The sequence below is a fragment of the Numenius arquata genome, chromosome 4 (genome assembly GCF_964106895.1).
Source record: "Numenius arquata chromosome 4, bNumArq3.hap1.1, whole genome shotgun sequence".
In the NCBI taxonomy this organism is placed as follows: Eukaryota; Metazoa; Chordata; class Aves; order Charadriiformes; family Scolopacidae; genus Numenius; species Numenius arquata.
Window position 1 is genome coordinate 46,031,339 of NC_133579.1, and position 21,379 is coordinate 46,052,717.

General features: G+C 46.8%; 1 protein-coding gene across 1 annotated transcript; it reads right to left on the bottom strand.

The window, feature by feature from the left end:
• Positions 1-9,029: 9,029 nt before the first annotated feature.
• LOC141464037 (serine/threonine-protein kinase SBK2-like) lies at positions 9,030-21,114 on the bottom strand. The gene is made up of 4 exons (XM_074146761.1): positions 21,059-21,114; positions 13,235-13,424; positions 12,273-12,475; positions 9,030-12,013 (listed from the first exon to the last, which is right to left on the bottom strand). The coding sequence occupies exons 2-4, from the start codon at positions 13,413-13,415 to the stop codon at positions 11,444-11,446; spliced, it is 954 nt and encodes a 317-aa protein (XP_074002862.1). The 5' UTR covers positions 13,416-13,424; positions 21,059-21,114; the 3' UTR covers positions 9,030-11,443.
• Positions 21,115-21,379: the final 265 nt, after the last annotated feature.

Genomic DNA, 21,379 nt, shown 5'->3' on the forward strand with positions numbered 1-21,379 from the left:
AGTCCCTTTAAGGTATTGCAAAAACCAGATCTCACTTTGCTTCAAGAGATTGCTCTGCGGATGAGGCAGAATGAGGACAGGACCTTTGCACACCAAGTAGCAGCGCACTGTGGGATTATAATAATCCTTACCTCCAAGCCTGAGCTGTAGGCTGTGCTCTAGGTCATTAAAGGAAGACAGGCTAGCTTCTATAAGGGTTTAAGTAGTGCCATAGATGAGATAGCAGAGATCTTGGTGAGCGCACAAAGAAGCTAATTCAGCAGCCCCGGTGTCCTGATTGTCCAAATCAGAGGCCTGGTCCTGATGGCTTCTGGTCTATATGTTGGGATTTCTGTGGAAGACAGGACCTGAGTGACCAGTAGCAGTGCATGCCCAAGCTGTGCACCATCGTGGAGCAGGGATACAGAAAGGGTGTGAAGAAAATCATTTACACATATCCTAGTTTACGTGCTGCCAAAGTTTACCAGCCCCTAATCCAGGCATGTTGAATTTATCTTGTGTACAGTTTACTCACTGACAGGAAACGTGCACATTTATCCTCTCTGTGTACTAACATAACTGAATCTCATGGTGAAGCTGCAGGCCTGAAAAAGTGGATTTGAGGTTATAAAGCCTTTTCTCAGGAAGTATTTATAGCTATTCCCTAATCATTAGCCTACTCAACAGCACTGTAAGGAAAGAAAATGTGGGGATGTGAAGACAATCCAATTGATTCTCAGCTCTGAGGCTGGGAAATCTGTCTCAAGACATGTATTGGCTGATTTTCTGTTCTAAAACGCCTCTTTTCAGCCTCAGGACATAGGCAAGAAATTACCTTCTTTGGTGACTGCCCAGACATGACTGGTGTGTTAGTACTTGCCTGACACTGAAGGGTGCATTTTTGTCTTTTAATCTAAGCAATATGTGCCTACATAAGTTCTTCCCTTGTCTGTAAGCTGACAGTTAGTAGCCCTTGGTTCTTAATTGCAACAAAATGATCTGGCAATGAAATGGTGAGCAGATTTATCACCAAAGTAAATACATGTTTAAATCACAAAGACCATGAAGCTAAAGCTAATGAGGGAGATTTGTGAGTGAGCGTGGAAGTTTCTGCCAGCATCCCATGAGACTCTGGAACAAAGGGAAGAGCCAGAAAAGGGAGTGCAATACTATCCATCCTACGGTGAGTCTGCCTTGCAAATGGTCTAGTTTTGCTCTTGGTAAGGAAAGGTTCTTCACCTCTAGCAAAGAGTTTCCCATTTCTCTTTCTTTTTCTTTACCGTCATCTGATTAGGATTACCTATGGGAAAATAGTGATTTCTCCATAATATTGTCCTCAGACCTGAACAAACAATCTGAAAGTTTAGAAGCATGAATGTGAAATCCAACCTAATCCAACCACTCCTGCTACTCTTCCCTGCATAATTCTAACATGTGGATGCTACCCAGCCATCCTCACTAGTAAGCCAAAAACAGTCCGAAGAACAGCAAAATCTGTATGAGTGCTTGGCAGAATGAATAGCCATGACAAAATCTGGGAATGCAGGAAATAGGACCTGGGTCCATACAGACATTATTGCCTCTGATTTCCCCAGCATTATGAATTTAGAGCCTATATGGATTGTGATGAGGTATGTGCTGACATGACATCCAAACTGCATGAATATAGACTGGTCTATTTTAATCAAGACAAGAGAAATGAATCATTAAGTGACCTAGAAAGGAACTACCAGAGCTGTTCAGAGGAAATTCATGGAATCATGGAATCATGGAATTGTTGGAGTTGGAAGGGACCTTCTAGAGATCATCTAGTCCAACTCCCTTGCCAAAGCAGGATTGCCTAGAGGACATTACTCAGGAATGTTGTGACTAAACAGAGATGTATTGGTTTTGATGCCTTTCTTTCATTGGGAATGCAATGCAAGCAACAGAAATGCCCCAAATACTTTGTTTCTGTGGAAATACTGTGTAGGGTTGTGCAAACAGATATCTTTGTTAGACTTCACGAATTATCAGCCAACCAACCCAGCAAAAATGATTGCAGCTACAGCAAAATGCTAATGTCTTTGAATGAGACAAACTTAAACTTTCATGTCATTCTCTCTATAGTGGTTTGTTCTGTGGCAAGAGATACGAAATTTGAGTTGCAAGTATGAAACTCAGGTTTTCCTAGAATTATAATTGTGTGTAGCTGGGTGGCAGGACTCTTGTCTGTATCCACACCTAGCATACTTAAACCATTCATTCCCCTGGTGGTCCAGGAACTCCCTGTCTATTTAGTTGCATAGAGGAGGCAATGGACTGATCTGAGAGTGTGGACCGACTTGAGACCAAGCAATCAACTGAACTCCTAGCTACCTTCTTAATTAAGTGTTTGACTAATTGCTGCAGGAGTCCTCAGATGGGAATTTTGGACTGCCCTGGAGATCCTGCCAGGGAGCTCCAGCCAGGGAGCTCCTGCTGTCCCCAGAGTAACTGATAATATTTCAGTGTCTAGATTAACATCCTAGGTGGACAATATAGCCATTCCAGAGACTTCCAGGGGGGTTCTGAGATAGCATTTATCAAACTGTATATAAGTCCTACTTAGGTCTTATTGTCTTCCAGAGCTGTGAGACTCATTACAGCCCTCTACAGGAAGAGACTAATGCCAGATCTCTCATGATGAGCTCTAAGGAAGGCTACAGTCTGCTGCTGGACTCAGGTGGTGAAACGCAGAAAGCCCTACTGAAATCCTTCACGTTAGCTGACATCACATAGTAGTGAAAGCAAAGAAGACATATTGGTTCTGACCTCTGGAGGCAGTGGGGTGTCAGTACACACAACGGGAAAGCGATGGCGACTGCAATGCAGGCAGAGCAAGAGGTCCAGTGAATTGTAAACTGAAGGCAAGGTGGAAGGAAGTCAAGGCTTTTGTTTCAAAGAACACTGTCCTGAGCTGAAGTCCGAGGGGTGGGAGCTAATGGTAAGAAGGGAAAGGGTGGAAGGGAAAATGAGAACTCAGGGTCAGGACTTCTGATTCTTTGCTGGACTCTGGGAGAGCAGTGATATATCTGCTGGTTAAGGACACCTGAAGTCAGGATTATGGAATACTGTTCCCAGCTCCTGGCTCCTGGGTGACCTGAGTTACAGCTCAGGACTTTGCTCTGTGTCCAAATTTCTCATCAGTGAGCTTTCCACCCATTGAACCAAATTGATTCTTGGTGGTGGATAGCCAGTCACCTTCCCCTCTTGAGGTCCCATCATTGCTTTGGACAGTGCCACCTGGCAGCCTTCACATACCACGTGCCATAAACTCATGTCTCTCCCGCAGTGACGGAAGGAAAGGAAAGTACAGGGGCATCCTGTTACAGCCAGGTCTCTGCCAGCCCCGTCCAATTCCTGACATGCCCTTGTGCAGCCAGGAACCAGTGGGAGGGTGACAGGCTGCTCAGGAGCAGGGCAGAATCGCTGCCTATCATGGCTCCCACTTAATCCCCAGATTTCCATTATAGAGCAGTACAGAAGAGACCAACCAGTTCAGCATTTCCTGGGTTAGCCCAGCAACAGTAAACTCAGAGACTGGCAATATGTACCTTCAAAGGCAGGGACAGAATCAACAGAAGGTCCAGCTTCTGTCTGCCCTAACCTTCTCCAGCACTGGGAATAGAAGCCACCCAACCTGCCTGCTGAAGGCCACTCCTGCTACCAGCAGGGCCCAACCAGCAGCTGCTCTTTGTGGAAGTGTTTTCTTATGTTTCTAGCGGAGTGATAAACAGTCCTGGTGGCATAAAGGTGCAGCAGTCCTCTCAGAAGTACTATGAGCAGTATAGGTATGAGCAAGGGGAACCTGAGGACATAAGTACATGCCTCTTCTTGCTACAGCTCCCCAGACCAGTGGTGCAAGGAAATGAACTGATTCAAATGAGTCATGAGGGAAAGAGGGTAGCACCTCTCCCAGCTGGGTGAAAGGAGCCATTGAGTTGTACGCTGAGCACCCTGTATTGCTTCTTGACAGCATAAAGTTTTCCAGGGTTTTGTATCAAGGGATACTTCTTTTGCAGCAGGATGACTCACATGAAGGTAAATAGTGGATGGGCAAATGATACAGAAAAAGGGCTGAAGGGGTGAGAAAGATGGAGAAAAGAGTGAGAAAGGGAAAGAAGAGAAACAGTACCACACAAGGAAGATCCCTGAAAGGTCCTCAGGAGCTGAAGGAGGAAAGAAGTCCCTGATAAGTGCCTTTCTTCAGCGTGAGGGATGTTAGTCCATAGCAGCATGAGCACTGTAAAGTTACCAAAGCCTCATATACATGGAGCAGCTCTCACCCCCCAGCTAGGGTAATCTATACCCTTGAGCATAGCACAATTACAGTTGCCATGCCTCCATGACACATATGTGGCTGTGTGCAATAATGGTATGAGTCCTGGGCTAGGACGGGCTTGTGTCTGTCTGTGGTCAGATCCATTACATAAATCTGGTGTATAGTGAAATTCCTGCACTCGATCTGTATTCACCAGTCCAAAGGTATGGAGGTTTGGCATCTGCTCATCTTGCTCTGTTTCAGGGCTTTGGGCATGTAAGTACATCCACACCCATGAGCCTCAGGGAATTGACCTATAGGTGACACATTGCTTAGCATATCATAAAGGTACAAGCAATTAAATATGTTTTGGTTCCTACCAAGAGGGCTGAGCAGCCAGAAGTTATCCAGTAGCTTCAGAGAGGGTTGCAAGGTAAAGCAGAGAGAGGCTCTGCAGAAGGAATCGTCAGGAGTTAAGCCTGCACAGGATGCCCCTAGAGAAGACGATTATGAGTGAGCTCTGTGTTCGGCAATCTCTGCAAGATTTACTGTCCTGAAGAGGAAGATGAAATAATTTCTTAAGGCAGAGTGTCAGCTGCAGCAACTGTTAATGTCAGAACAAGGGGATGTGAAAGCTGTTGCCTTTTCTCTACCTAGCTTTGGAGAGAGCAGATTCAGCAAATGTCAGCCAACATCCGCAAGTTGCTGTCCCTTCTTTGCTTCCATCTCCTACTCAGCCAGTGGAAGGGAAGATAACCAGCTGAGGCAGGCACAGAGCGGCACTGGGGACAAGGACAGGGGACTCAGAGCTGCCTGATCAAGTGGCTGTTTGCGGACTTCTCAGCAGCCTCTAATCATGGTAGCAAGACTGCTTTGCCTGAAGCCAACTCTATATAGCTAGATGTCAGATGCGAACTAAAAACCAGACTGTTTTATCACTTAAGATAGATTTTCTCCTAAGCACCTCAGTTACTTAAATAAAACCATTCGGTCAGGGATTGTCTTTCTCACTATCCCCTAGGAAATCTGTCAGCAAAGCTCAGGTGAAAGCTGCACTCACTCAGAGTTAGCACAGACAGATGGTGGCTACCAGGGCGCAGAGTGGGAGCAGGAGTCTTGTGTGATTCCACCCTGAGACACTGGAGCTAGCCAGAGACACGAGTCCTTGCTGGGGAGCAACTTGTAAACAGCAAAGAAGGGTTAGAAGTGCAATTAGACCGTGTGACAACTGCGACCATCTTCTGTCGCCACTCTGGGTCAGGCCAAATTCCCCTTCCTCCCTCTCCTGCACAAAGCTGGGCCAAGGCACAGGGCTTATAAACATGCCCAGCTGCCTGTCAGCCCAGGGGGGAAAAAAAACAAACACACCCACAGCAACAGGCAGGCCTGTATATGGGCAAGCCCAGACTATTGGCTGGCATGGCTGGCTGTCAGACCTTGGATGGGTTAGTAGGGAAGCCTAGGACACTGGAGAATTGTCATGGGATTTACTAGTGGTCAGGCCTCTTCTTGTGGTCAGCACTGACACAGATAGCCCAACACAGCACAAGGAGAATTAAAATTATAGTATGGGCAGCAGGGTATCACGCAACCCAAGCTACAGAATGTGGAACACACTGAGGCAGTTCCTTTGATCTCTCTGTCTAAAGCATTTCCCCCTGATTCATGCATCTCCACTCAGGGATGCAGGATAGAGGGAAAAAAGGCTAACAGCTGAAATTCCATGAGCCACTGCACATTTTCCAGTCAGGCACCAGGTGTCTTCTGATCCAGCCACTTTGAATTGTGTATCTCTTTGTCCTTTGGCATGACAAGAGGGCTTTATGACTTCTCATGGCTTCCCACCTACAGTCAGCTCTAGAAGACATCAGCTGGGTTGCAGTTGTCACCAACATGCCTCTACATAAGTAAGAATGAAAGGTAACAAATTCCCACTGTCTTTATCTCCCAGCTATTGTCCCCCTCCAGCCCTGTGCTCAGAAGGACAGCTGTTCAGACTAGGGTCATATTTTGTGTTTTTTATCAAAGCTCTGGCCTGCTTTGTCTTTGAAGTGAAAGTCAAAACTCAAGAACAAGCAGCGTGGGAGGAGGCAGGCACAGGGACTATGCAGTCTTGCATCTGCCCTATCATATTCTCTGGCCTGAGATGCTTTCCCCCACTCAATTTTGGGATCTGGTGCTCAGTGCCTCTGCAGACTCAAGATCTGACATCTGTGTGCAGAGTGGGAAGGGTCACACAGGATGGTCAGCATGCAGTCCTGTTCAGGAGACAAGGCTATGAGGGAACTCTGGGGAATATGATAATTACTCCTTTGCTACCCTTCCTAAGAAACTTCAGTCACAGTCCTAGTAATGGGATTAATGGGAAAGGATAGAAGTATCATAGTGTCAGAGTCAGCAAGGCAGAAGGAATATTATATGCTGCAAGCTTCTAGAAATGACACCAGAAGCCTAACTGGAGAGGTGCTGAAGGCTGGACCTCTGCCCTGCCTTTGGTCACTGGGTCAGCCAGTCCAATAGAGCAACTTTCAGTAGTCTTCCTGTAGAAGGAGGAGATGACATTGACCCCACTATCCAACATGGTCCTGCCCTCCCTTTTATGTCCTCAGTCCAGCCAGCATCACAACACAGTCTATATGTTTGGGACATTGCTGACCTGTAGTTAGCCCAAATAAATTGCTTAAAGTGCTCTCTTCAACAATCAAGATTTTAATTCAGAGATGACTTGTCTGTGGCACTGTTTGACTGTTATCATGATCTGGGGCAATCAGTTTCATAGCTGCCTGCATTTTCACATCTCTGCCTAGCAAACAGCTTCCATTTCCACTGCTTCCTACTGACACTTCCTAACTGGAAGGAGTGTTATGACCAAGGTATCTGTCCAGTTAACTGATCCAGGCTCAACCCATCACCCTGCCCTCGCAATACCAAAGTGCTGACCCGTGCCTTCCTTACACCCTGCAGGTTCCAGTCTGCATCGCAATTCCCAGGCTGCTGCCGAACGTGACTATTCAGGAGCAATGTGGAGTGAGTGGCGCAGAAGAAGGAGCAGAATCTGTACTGAGGTGCACAAGGGTATCCAGAAACATAGACCACGCATCCTACCAGAAGCCAGGGAATCCATGCTCCCAGCCTGTGTGTGCAGTGTGCTGCAGGCACCAGGGGACTAGGGCCTGGATTCACACTTCTTGGGCCATAGGCACTGCAGCCAGAACTCACATAGTGCGGCGAGCTCTGTAATTACTCAATTTCTCTCTTCATTCCATCCCAGAGAGGAGTGAAGTACCACGTCTTTCCCTGCCCTTTGGAGCCACCTGATGCCTCTTTGGGGGTGACACCAGATCCACCCCATACCTTGTGCCTACACTAGCTGAAATGTTGCCCTTTATGGTGCCGGGCGCCTGGCCAGCCCTCCTGCAGCCAGCGGCTGGGCATGCAAAGGGCCAGCCTATTTGCACGCAGCTCCGTTCCGTTCAGCCTCTCCCAGCAGCTGCTGCGGGGGTGATGGGGACAAGCAGATCTTTTTTCAGACCCCCTGAAGATAGGCTTCAACAGGTCTGTTTATTCATTGATTTAAGAAATCCAGCTGCAATTATGGTTAAGCCACTGAGAAAAGGAGCCCAGGCTGGGGACTTGGCTCAGGGCAGGGCTTTTGCCACTGTGCTCACTGCTGTACTTGCTTCAGTGTAACCCTGTCTGCACCACCATCACACGCATGATGCAGTCACAGTGCTGATTTCATCACTTAGCTACATATCACACAACTTTCTGCCAGCAGAAACCCCTTCTGCCAAAGTCTCAAGGCTCTGTGATAAAGGACTCAGAGAAACAATCCTTGTGATTGCCACTGCTCACTACCAATAGCCTCTGTCCCATCGTCTTTCTTGGGCAGCACCGAATCCCTGATCTGCATTGGCATGATTGGCTCCTGCCAAAAAACAGCCTTAGCCCTGATGGAATTAGACAATTTGATCTGTTTCCCCAAAGATGTCAGTGTTCCACCAGTTCACGTTTGCCTTAATTTGGAATAAACCCTAAAATCTTGCTAATCCTTTCTTGTCAAGCCAGTTTTGCATCTTGCACTCAGCTCTGCTGATACCACTGACTGCCATGCTGAGCAGTTACAAAGCAAAGATACTGAGAGCCCCACACATCTCCAGCTGCAACACAGAGTGTCCTCAAAAGAAAAAAACATCACAGAATCACAGCATGGTTGATGCTAGACAGGACCTCTGGAGATTGCCTAGTCCAACCTCCTGCTCAAAAGAGAGAGCTAGAACAGGTTGACCAGTGCCTTGTCCAATCACCTTTTGAATATCTTCAGAGACACCACAGCAAACATTCCAGTGTTTGGCCACCATCACCATAGAGCCATTTTTCTTATGTTTAAATGGAATTTTCTGCATTTCAGTTTGTGCACATTGCTCTTGTCCCATCACCCAGTACAACTGCATCTTTTTTATGCCCTCCCATTGTTTATTTACACATATTCATTAGAATAAATAGAATAGAATAGAATAGAATAGAATAGAATAGAATAGAATAGAATAGAAGACTCTTTCAATTGCAAGGGACCTACAATGATCATGTAGTCCAACTTCCTGACCACTTCAGGGCTGACCAAAAGTTAAAGTATGCTGTTAAGGGCATTGTCCAAATGCCTCTTAAACACTGACAGGCTTGGGGCATCGACCACCTCTCCAGGAAGTCTGTTCCAGTGTGACCACCCTCCTGGTAAAGAAATGCTTCCTAATGTCAAGTCCGCATTCACTTAATGTATGCTTTATTGACTTTGCATAGTACATCTTCTTAATCAATACAGCATACTGTAATTTTCTTTATATCAATAGATCATGCCTCACAAAAATGGTGTACCATAACACTATGAATTTACTTTATCAAACACAACTTTATTATGAAATAGAATGCTGGGTGTCTCATTCCAAACAGCCACATTCCTGTTCTATAATTCTGTATTGGCAAACAGCTGTATCAGATTGTCCATTATTTTTCACTGGATAGTTGTTTGTTACCTGGCCTAGATCCATTGGTCTTTGAGCTTTAAATACAGGAACTGTGTTGGTACCTTAAAACTCCTCTGCTATTCCCATTGTAATCAAAGATAATTAAAGCCGAATCTCAGAGGGCCAGAGTTGAGCAGCATTTATTACATTAATGAAAGATTCTAAGAGATGGAAGTGGACAGAAGAAAACTGTGTCTTGAACATGGTGAGAATGCTGCTGATAAGGTAGGTTGGGGAGTTGGAAGGAAGACACAGAAGATGAGTGATGTAGGGAGCAGGAAAATTACAAAAGAGTAGTATAGACATGATGTTGCTGAGAGAGGAATGAGCAAAAGGTGTTTACCAGGTGTTGGGTAGCAGAAAGGAAATGTTAGTGGGGAAGGTAAGTAATGGTAAAATGCTAATGGGTGAGAAGAAGCTGGGAAAAGAGAGCTGGAGGTTGAGGAACTACAGAAGGGTGTGTGCAGGAAAGGATCTGAGGTGAAAGAAAAGCTGGGATGTTAGAAAGTATGGTGATGGAACTGCACGTTTTCAGAAGTTACGAAGCCACTGAGAAAGGAAACTGAGCTGGGGATGTTTCTAGCAATAGGACCAGGCTAGGAGCTGGAAAGGATTATGAACAGCATAATCCTGAGGACTGGAAACAGGTAGCAAAGTAAAAAGGACTTCTAACCCCTAATTCTCTCCTTGCTACCTCTTCCCAGGATTAAAACGTGCACCTGGAAGGACATTGGGGGATTAGGAGACGTGTGTTGCTGGGGAAGGGTTAAAGTGGTAGTAGGAAATGGGAGAAGGAAGGTCTTCTAGAGGGGTAACCAGGTGTATAAAAGAGCATGAAGGACATTGTCATAGGACCTGAAGGCAATACAAGGGAAGAGCTGTGCTTGGGCTGGTGTTGGATAGTCTTGGAAATGGTTCCTTGGGACTGAAGGATTCAGGACAACTGGAGCAGGGAAGAAGTGGCAGTGGGGGTTCATACAGAGGGGCTGGCTGTATGAGGAGGGCACAGTCAGTCTGGAGGAGGATGAGTGAGAGCAAGGCAATGGTGTAGGACTGCTGGGAGGTATTACCATGGGAATTTTGCTGGAATTATTTGTATGGATAAATTTATGCAACCTGTGGTTACAGCTCCTCTGTTAGCCTTTACCAGTGATGCCCAGGCTGACCGCCTTCACACTGCTACTGTCTTCTCAGCTGAATCTTACACGTGGATGTTCATGGCAGTGAGCTCACCCTTCCACTTGCACCTAAGCCACTCAAGGAGGGAGAGGGGTGAATTGTGCTTCAGCAGGGCTGTCCGTGTTTGCAGAATGCCATTTTCCTGGGTGACAGGAACTAGAAGGGGACACTTGTGCAAACTGACACTGAGACTCCTGCTGCTAGCAACTCTTGGTGCAGAAGACCTCATCTGTCACTTGGTCCCGAACACAAGGAAATGGGAACAAATGCATGACGGTGGGCAGATTACAACATGTGGTTCTTACAACATGTGGTTCTCTGTGGCCTTCTCCAACACCCCACCTCCATGGCTCCCACCACCTTCTCAGTGTCATCATCAGACCCCAGCTACTCTCGGCAGCCACATGCTGGGGGCTCCCCAGCACGTCCACCCCACTGGCCTGAAGCCACCCTTCAGTGGTCCCGGTGCAGGCCCAAGCAGCATCCAAGGGTGGTCCTTGCCTTGAGCAGGTTGTCCTGAGACGGCTGCAGGCTCCATCGTGCCCCTGCTCTCCCACAGCAAGCAGGCCCCCACAGGCATTTTATTATGAGGGAAAAAGAGCCACATACAGAAACACAAAAGTACATATTTTGCTCTATTTTGAGACAAAGCAGGTGCTGCAGCCCCTAGAAAACACCCTGGAGTCCCTGTGGCCAGGAAGCAAGTGGATACTTCACACGCAGTCATTTCCAAGAGAAAGAAGATGCTTTCAAGCCCCAAGGAAGAACAAGGAGGTGGCACTGGGAAGCACTGGGCCACGGGGTGAGGACCGTGAGTTGGGGAACAAGCCTGGCTCCATGGTGGCAGGGACAGTGCTGCAGAGAATCTGCTCTCTGGGTCACCATGGCCTCTCACACCTGGGCCACTGTGGTGCCCCAGACCTCTAAGCCCCTTGGCAGGATGAGACCTGCCTTCCCTCCCCACCATGGGGAGCAGGGTCTAGGGCTTCACCGCAGGCTCCTCACTGTGCCTGTCCTCCATCCGCCAAGGGCAATCGACATAGCGCAGCGCCCCACTGACGGGGCCACGCTTGGCAGGATCTAGGGCCAGCAGGCTCCGCAGCATCAGGGCAGCCTCGGCCGTCAGGCGTTTCCAATGGCGGGGCAGGTTCTCCTCCAAGCCCGTCTCCTGCCACAGCATGAAGTCCTCAAAGAAAGGGTCATCTGGCAGGCTCTGCTCCCAGGGGAAGTAGCCAGTTAGCAGGCAGAAAAGCAGCACGCCGAAGGCCCAGGCATCCAAGCTGGTGTCGATGGGCACCCCCTGGGTATTAGTGGTGTTGCTCAGCTCCGGGGCGGTGTAGGGGATTACCCCAGCCACCAGCTTGAGCTTGGTACCCTTGGGCCGCGTAAGCCCGAAGTCAGTCAGCTTGATGCGCCGACACTCGGGATCGAAAAGCAGGACGTTCTCAGGCTTGACGTCACGGTACACGAGCCCTCGGCTGTGGATGAACTCCAGGGCGCTGACGAGCTGCTTGGCACACTGCTTAGCGGCTGGCTCGGGGATCCCATCCTGCACAGGGAGAGAGGTAGGCGGTTATGGTGCACACAGGGCTCCTTGGCAGCCCTGCCAGCTGGGCTCTCACCTACGTGCTCCATACTGGGCAAGACCTTTGCATTTCTGGTCTTGCAAGCCTGAAGCTGCTGCAGGACTGTAAACCCCAGAGAGACCCACAGCCCACTGCCTTCATCTCCCTCCCTTTGACCCAGCCAGCCTGCACAAGGGCAACACGCTACAGTCCCAGTCCCCATGGCCTTGTAGCAGCACTCACCCGGGGTTTGATGATAGAGATGAGGTCTTTGTGCAGTGCTGGTTCGTAGAGGAAGCCATAATACTGGCTGGACTCAATGGCAATTCCAAACATGCCGATGATGGCAGGATGGGTGGCAAGAGAGAGGGCCACGCAATACTCATACAGGAAGGTGTGCAGCTTGGTACTGGCTTTGGGTAGAAGCTTGAGAGCCATAGGAGTCCCTGGGGATGGGAGAGTGGGTTAGACTCTCCTGAGAGTCACTCACACCAAGGCCAGACAGAGGGCGCTGAGCAGCCACGGGTCTGGACACTCACAGCCACAGGGAGTCTCTGGCCCGAAGCTTTGTGTGGACATATCCTGTGAATACCAGATCTGGGAGCAGGTTCTGCTGGTGGTGTGAGTTTTGAGCCAGTCAGTGTATGCAGAGAAGCACCGGGCAGAGCAAGGGAAATTCAGGCTATGTGGGTCCATCAGTGCGAGCTGGGACTACTTGGGAGGAGTTGTGTCAGGACCCTGTGGGAACTCATAGGCCTTAATGGCCTTGGCCAACCCCACCTAAGACCTCCACTCACACTCTGTCCATGGGCCATAGGGCACCATATAAGCTCGGGCTTGGGGCTTCACTCCCTGCCTGAGCAGTGTGCTGGGAGTGCTGCTTTCCAGCTATATCACATCCATGCCAGTGCCTAGCCATGAACCCTATTGATTCTGATTTGTGGATTGACTTTCTGGCTTGACCTTGGACCTGCCTCATCATTATAATCATGACTGATGTTCTGGCCTGCCCCCTGGTATCACCCGCTCCCTGGCTGGGTAGTGGGATGGTCCCTGGCTGGGGAAGTCCCTGTCCTGCTGATCTCCCAGGGGACCCCCCACCGAGCCTGGTGCCTGGCCCCAAGGAGCCACTAGCCCACCCAGCACCCTGGTGAGTGGAGAGGAGGCAAGGCACAGTAGCTCACAGGGCGCAGTTGGTTCCTTACCTCTCTGCCTGTGTGTCACTAGCATCACGTGGCCATACTTGCCCCTGCCCAGCTCACGAATAACCTCATAGTGCTCAGCCACCTCAGTGCGCACCAGACTCTGAGCTGTGATCTCCAGGAGTTCATCTAGCACAGTTGGTGCCGCTGTCCCTGCTGCTGCCACAGCTGAGCTCTCGGCCATTGCTGAGTGCTGCAGAAACACCAGAGCCCAAGTCAGGAACATCACAACATGCACAAAGAAAACCAGATCAGACATGCCACGCAAACCATGCCGTGGCAGGGGATATTTCTGCCACTTGGAGCCTGAGCACTCTCACAGCCGTGCTAGAGTTGAGCTTCTGGCTTTTATACACCACACCTCTGGGCAAAGCCCCTCATCATATAAAAGATCCTGTATTGAAGGGAACCTCCTTCAGCCTTCTAATCCTTTCTGTCCTCCAGACAGATGCTTGACTCTCTCTAATTGTTGTCCCTGGTGCCTCTCACTTCAAAGACCTGGATCACCTTTTTGTGTCAGCTGTAGTAAAGCTTGGCCTTCCAGGACTTCTCTTATTCTAGTCTCCAAGGTGTTTGTTAGACAAAAAGCAAAATGTTAACAGTCTCAGATTATCAAGAATGATCCAGGCATCTTGCTCTCCTTAGCCTAATGAAGTGAGACCGTGTCTCTCTACTTAGAAACCCACCCTTACTGCTTGTTGAAGAAAGTCCTTGAGGTAGCAGCAGATAGACTTAACCCTTAGGCAGAGGCACAGCTAGCCCATGACAAAAAAGGGATTACTAGTCAGAGGCAGCGTGCTCCAAGCAAGCCAAAGGGAGCTCAGTACCTCACATGCCTGCTGACATTTCTGACCCAAAGTTGCTCATCTGTGCAGCCAAGAAAATTAAGCAGGAAGGAAGCTCAGACATCAATGGCATTTTGAGCTACAGCCAGCTGCTTCAGACCCGTTTCAGAGAAATACTTTTTCAGTCCCTCTAGCCAGCTACAAGGCAGCACTTTAAGGCACCTGTGGCAGCACTCTACCCACCGACTACCTCCCTGTGCACGGAACACAGGTACCCCGAGCTTGGGAGCCTCTCCTGGCTTTGGAGCAAGCTCACAGAATGAGTCACGGGATGGTTGAGGTCAGAAGGTACCTCTGGAGATCACCTAGTGCAATCTCCTTAGAGGAAGGTTAACTACAGCAGGTTTCTCAGAAGTGTGTCCGGTCCAGTTTTGAATATCACCAAAGATGGAGACTCCACAACTGCTCTGGGCAACTTGTTCAAGTGTTCAATCACCTTTATGGTAAAATTTTTTTTCTTATGCTTAAATAGAAATTCTGTTTCAGGCCCACTGTCTCTTGTCCTCTCACTCAATATAACTAAGACAATTATGTCTGTGTCTTTTTTACAGGTATTTATACACATCAATAAGATGATCCACTTGAGCCTTTTCCTCTTGAGTCTAAACAAGTCCCAGCTCTCTCAGCCCCTCCTTATATGAGAGATGCTCCAATATCTTAATCACCTTCATGATCTGGATTCATTCCAGTATGTCCACATCTCTCTTCTGCTGAGGAGCCCAGAACTGGACTCACTACTCCAGATGTGGCCTCACTAGTGCTGAGGAGAGAGGAAACATCACCTCCCTCAACCTGCTGGTAAAATTTTGCCTAATGTAGCCAAGAGCCTGAGGGTTGCAGCATTCTTGGATGTGTCTTAAACAACGTGCGGCAAAACAGAGCTCCGGGATAAAAACAGTGGCTCACCTCTGCATCTACAAACTCAGGATGTCTTCCCATGAAACATTCTGACTCATATGATGCCTTTTTGGGGAGGGAATAGGACCTCCTGTTGCTAAAAAGGAAGATGGCATCCTGAGAATATGAGTGGGAACAGAAAGAATGAAGCCTTTTTGCTTAGTTTTTACGTTGGTCTGTCTGTGACCAGAGCTTATGACAATTCCTTCAACTTCCAGCCCCCATTGCTGCTAAATCTGATCATTCTTAAGAATCCAGTGATTTAGCAACAGAATTATTTAAACCTAGGAAAACAACAAAAAGACTGGATTTGTATAGGGGTCTGGGACTACTTGTGGAAGAGATCCCCTTCTTTTCCCTCCCCTTCTCTCCTAGACTGCAATGCTAAATCTTACCCAATTCAGAAGTATCAAGTAATTGGTCCTACTTTTCTGCAAAGACTTTGGCTTGCTGTGAGACCCAACAGCAGTCAAAGTTAGTACAGTCCGTAGGGAGTTCAACAATGAACAAGTGCGTGCATGGAAGGGGATGAATGGAAGGCTGGGGAGAAACTCAGAGGGAAAGATGGCCTGGAAAGTATTTTAGAGATTTTGCTTTGATGTCCTCCTGTTTGCTGCCCGGTTGACACAGCTTATGAAATTCCACACAGCAAGGGCATCACAGAACCCACAAACGGACCCGCTCTGCCACTAACATTTCCAAACTGATGTTAACCACATTCAGGTGTTAAAACAAATAGCTGAAAAAGCCTTTTAAAGAGTCCTAGCTAGGAATAGAGAGAAAAAACTTAAAATGTAATTGACCTTTGAAAGACATAGCCCTCTCCTTGATAATAGATATGGTAAAGCCACACAAAACAGAGAGTGGAGCAACAGGAGAGATGTCTCCTTGTCTTGTACGGAACACATTAGATTTATATTTGTGAAAAAAAAAACAAAAGATCTTTTCTGTAAGACGGTGTTTCTCCTATATCAAATTCATGGTCATGTACAAATTCTTGTCAGCAAATGGTTCATGATCTTCTCAGATAACTTAATTTCTCAAAATTGAGTTAGATAAAATTTCCTCCCTTGTAGGCTGACCACCTGTCAGTGCTAGCTGTCTCAAAGGTTAGAATCTTCTCACTGCATCCACTTAATGTATTATTCAATAATGATATTATTTTCAAATATCTATTCATTAATTTGGTTTTATTTGTATTGGCCCAAGCCATGACAATGATTCAGCTATTCTATTTTTTATATGATTCATTACTTCTCTCCTATTTACTGGGTGAAAATTTGCTTTTGTGTATGGAAGGATATTCTCTCTTCATTCTTGATTCTCACTCCAGCTTGGGAGTCAAAATATTTCAGTCAATAAGCTTTCGCAATTAAAAAAAGTCAAAAAAACTCTTCTGTCCTTCCACTCCATATTTCAAGTGAACTGCAATATAGATGGCAACGGCCCATAGAAGTAACTATGTGTGGCCCCACCAGCATGGGAGGGCAGATTGTCTGGGTATAGAGTAGAGCACCATAGTGAAAGAGCCAGCTTGGAAAAATAGATCAGCCAGTGGATATGGGTAGAGTGTCTTGAGGGACCCTGGCAATCCTGTGGGTCTGACCAGGGCTTTATATGAAGGAAACCCCAGATGCAGTCACTCCAGAGCTTTGGCCTATTGCTGTTCTTGAGGAAATTGATTATAGGACACAGTCCATACTTCAGGAAACAGTCAAAATTGTCAGGTATGACAGGTATCTGAGATACCACTGCCATTAGCTAGGAAGCTAAGTGAGGGCCAAATTTGGGTCACCACTGAGTAGAGTGTGCCTGGGTTCTCTGTTACCTACCTACCTTTGTTACCTTCTAGAGGGCCATTTGCCCTTTGCAGAGTGACAGGCACTGGGGATGAGGCCACCAGGGCCCTGGCCAGGATGGACTCACCATTTTTGGCTGTGCCGTATTGAAGGCAGCAGGCATGGTCCTTTTCAAAACTGTTTTTTCCTCCACTATCCTTCCTGTGCTTCTTCCCTGCTAGAGGTCCCGTTTCCAGGTTGTCAACATGTGAGAAACCCTAATTCCCCAAAAGAGTCTCTAATTACAGCAGTAAGAAATGTACATCCTTTTCACCACTGGGAGACGCTTCTGAACTTCCTGAGGAGGAGCTAGCCTATGGAGATATAGTGTCTTACTCTAGGTAATGTTATCCCAGTTCTTTAACCAAAATGCTTAATATATTGGGTCCAGAAAATCACTTCATACATGTCAAGAGCCAAAGACAGTGTAATCTCTGTATAGTAAAGACAGTGCTATGATGACGGAATCACAGAGGTGTTTAGGTTGGAAGGGACCTCTTGAGATTATCTAATCTAATTCCCCTGCTCAAGCAGAGGTAGCTGAAGGAGATTATCTAGGAAGGTATCCAGTCAGGTTTTAAATATCTTCATAGATGGAGACTCCATAACCTCTCCTGGCAACCTATCATGCTGTTTGACCACCCTCACAGTAAAAAATATAAAAATAAATAATAAAAAAAAGGTCTTCTTGTGTTTAGATGGAATTTATTGTGTTTTGATTTGTGCACATTGCCTCTTGTCCTGTCAATGAGCACTACTGAGAAGCGTCTGGCTCCCTTTTCTTCATTCCCTCTCATCAGGTATTTATATACACTGATAAGATGCCATCTGAGCCTTCCCTTTTCCAAGCTCAAGAGTTTCAGCTGTCTCAGCCTCTCCTCACATCAAAGATGCTCCATTAAAAATGGCCTTGAGCATATGACATGTAGGGTCCATTTTCTTGCCTGACCTTCTACAGAGCTTTAACCCAAACTAAATAACCAACAACATTTGGGGCACCTCTTACAGAAAGTCGTACAGGCTTGATCCAAAGACAAACTTTGGTCAACTATAAAAGCCGGTGTTAACGTTCTTGCTGATATTTATTTATATGATATCCTGATCCAAATTTACCTAACATGCTGCTGAAGTTTTTCAGCTAGAAAATAGATTTTTTTTAGTGCCTGTTGTATTTCTCCCAACTCTTGCAGGCTTTGTATGCACTGCGGTCAGGGGTACAACCACAGCCTATGAGAACATATTTTAAACTACTGAGATTCAGTAGTACTGAAACTCAGGCTGTGTATTTAACCAATGCTTGGATTAGCACTGTGTTTCTGTAGTGCCCAGATCAGTTAGTTTAAAAACAGATAGGATGCTTCCAGAAATTGTAGTCACATTTTGAATTTTGAATAAACATCTCCAAGCTCTCTGATCAAGACACCTCTCAGTCTTCTTATCGGTTAAATGCTTTCATTTAAACAACCTTCTGTCCAACTCTCAAAACAAGGCTTTTTGTCCAGCTCTTTTATGGCTCTTTTTATGGCTCTTTTCTGAAGCCTCACCATTTTTTCTGCCCCCCATGTTAAAACCCCAACTGCTCCTGGGAGAATGCCTCTCGTGACACATTCAGCTAGAATTACCCTCTGCCTCATGTTGTGACCCCAAGATCTCTTTCGCAGGAATGCCACGCTGCACTATCTTATACATCCATTATGACTCCAGAGTTTTTCCAAATTACTGGGGTTTTCTGGGGGGAAAAACTCCACTTCCTCTTCATCTTCCTTTCTGGGTGTTTCCTGTCTTGTTTCTACGCGAATACTTTTGCATCACCTTTAATAAAGCACATTTTGCTCAAATGGACTTAGTGTACCAAGTAACTCAGATGATTGCTTGGTGTCTCTGCTGTTATCAAACCACCGCATTCATTTCTGTCTAGGGTCTGTGTAAGGACCTTACATGCAGAGGTTTCCCATCAACATCTAAATTGCTGGTGGGAATTTGGAGCAGTTCTCAGCCCAGTATTGGTTCATACAGCACCTGCCAGAAATGTCCCATTCACTGATCATTCCCTGAAAGCTATCTGAACAAATTCATCCTGGCTTTGGTCAAAATCAATGATCCACACATTTTTAACGGATTGAAAAATAAACCCAGTATAGTGGAAATTATTGTATTCTATTGGTGTCTTTCTTTACCCTACACAATTAATTTTGCTTAATCCTGACTCCGTTATTTTGTGATTTTTACCTTTGTCAATGATGTAGAAGAAAGAACTGAAATCACACAGAAGATGTTTGCAAATGACACAAAATGGGTTTGGGTAGGTAATGCATTGCTTGATGAAACTAGTGCATGCACATACATACATACATAAGTGTTTCAAACGAGCAAAGAAGTCAGGAGTTTAGTCTGGTATTGAGTGACAGAAAAAAAAAAAGCAAAAAGAAATGTCATATTAATCAGACAAATCTAATCTTCATGCTGCTTTGTAGATAAAATGGGCACTGTGTAAACCCAGAAATGTAGATCTGGTATAGCTTCACTTCCTTTGCAGGCCTAAATATGAAGGAAAATACAGAATTGCACTAGAAATAATCTACAGTGATATAGATACACATCTTAATGATACAGATACAAGTCCAAGAGAATAATTGTACAAGGGTTAGTAATGTTGAATATTCCACTTTTGCATTGGCTCTGCTGAAGAGAATGCCCAAAAAGCATCAGATGCAGGGAACATCAGCAGTGAGAGGCGAACTAGCATTTTCCAGATGCTAAATTAAGAAAATAAGCTTCACTGTAAACCACAAAAAAGAAATAGATGTAGCCATTCAGCTTTACATAGATTAAGGCAGACCATAACAAGAGATCTGTTCTGAGATGATGTGCCTCTTACAGTGAACTCTAGTTTCTGCAGAGGTTCCTACACAGATGCCCTGAGACAGCCTGAAATTTAATCTCTGAAAATCAGCTGAGTTAGGAAAGCTGTATTTCTGAAGAGCTGGCCACCTGCTAATGACTTCTGCGCTAGAATTAAGACTATCGTGCACCAGTGGATTTTGTATTTTTATTAGAAATGCATTCCTTCCATTCACTCTGCTTTGCATTCTTCTTTATCTACTTTTTGTGATGGTTTTTTCAATGTCAAAAATACATTGATGTGAAAGCCTGGTTTCTCTAGGGTAAATTTCCTGAACTCTTCTGGAGGCCAGCTGATGGGTCAACAGAATTACTTACTGGATGTTTTGCATCTTTTTAATGGTATTGGTGAGACCACAGTTCCACAAGCTAGCACTGCTGTTCACAGTTTGATGGAAAAAGGACCAGAGGAGAACCATTAGAATGCTAACAGGGCTGACAACTGCAGGGGAAACTTCCAGGGGAGCAGACTTTTTCACTTATCAAACAGGGAGCGAAGAAGTGAGTCTATCACCTGTATGTACCTTTGTGGGTACTAAAATTTCACTAAAGAGGCCTCTACCAATTAAGTAAAAGTAATAGCTGAAGCTGAAATGAGGCAATTTCGGACCTCAACTGTGGTACAGATTTTGTGAAGAAGGATGTTTGCCCCTAAAAATCTTATGAAGCAGTATGGAAGAATATCCTTTCATGTCTGGAATTTTTAACTCAAGAACAGCACTTTTTTACCCTAAAAGGTCCACTCTAGTGGAAACCACGTTTAATACAGGGAAAGGGATCAGAACAGATTATCACAGTGGTTGTTTCTGGCCTTATCGCTGATAGATTTATGAGGTTCTTTCTAAAACTGGTCAGCAGGCTGGTGTTTAATCTCACTGCGGAGAACCGCATGACTGTCCCCTTAGCAGAACTGCGGATTGCTCTTCTTGGGCAGAAACACCCAGCAGCCTCCCCGGAGAGAGCCCCATCAGCCTCTCCCCAGCAAGCACTATTCCACAATCTCCGCGCAGCAGCCTCCTCGGGAAGAAATCGGCAGCAATCTCGCAGGGACCAAGCCACATCACACCCTCCTCCCAACCAACCAGCCGGTACCGCCACACCATCCCACTTGGACACTACCGGACACAAAGCAAACTTTCGGGGAAGAGCCACCAACGAGCCCACCATCAACCAGATGTGGGAAATGGATGTACTCCACATTGTGCCAGCACACTACGCTGGAGTCTCCAAAACTGGTTTGTGTGGGGTAAGTGCCCTTTTACAAGTCTGTCCAGTCTTGTATCCATACAGCCATGGCTGTAACTTCTCTTCCCACACTCCCTCCCCTTCCCTACCAAGCCTCTCACCTTCTCCAGCAGCGCAGCACTGCCGGCCGGCCGCAGACTGCCTCGCTTCCCCCGCCGCAGTCTCCGGGCTGGGTTCAGCCTGCGCCGAGCAGCTGGAGGGGGCTGCCAGGCATTACGGGGCGAAGCGTGACGCTCCGCCCCTTCCCCATGTCCCTGGTCCTTGGGGGCACACTGCCTCCCCGCTGAAGGTGACCTCTGGGAGGGAAGAAAAGAGGGGGAATGAGGGGAGGAAGAGGGCTATCCATCTGCCTTGTTTATAGAGGGGGAGGTGTTGCAGGGATCGGGGTGGGGTTGTAGTTTCTGCTCTCGCCATACCATCAC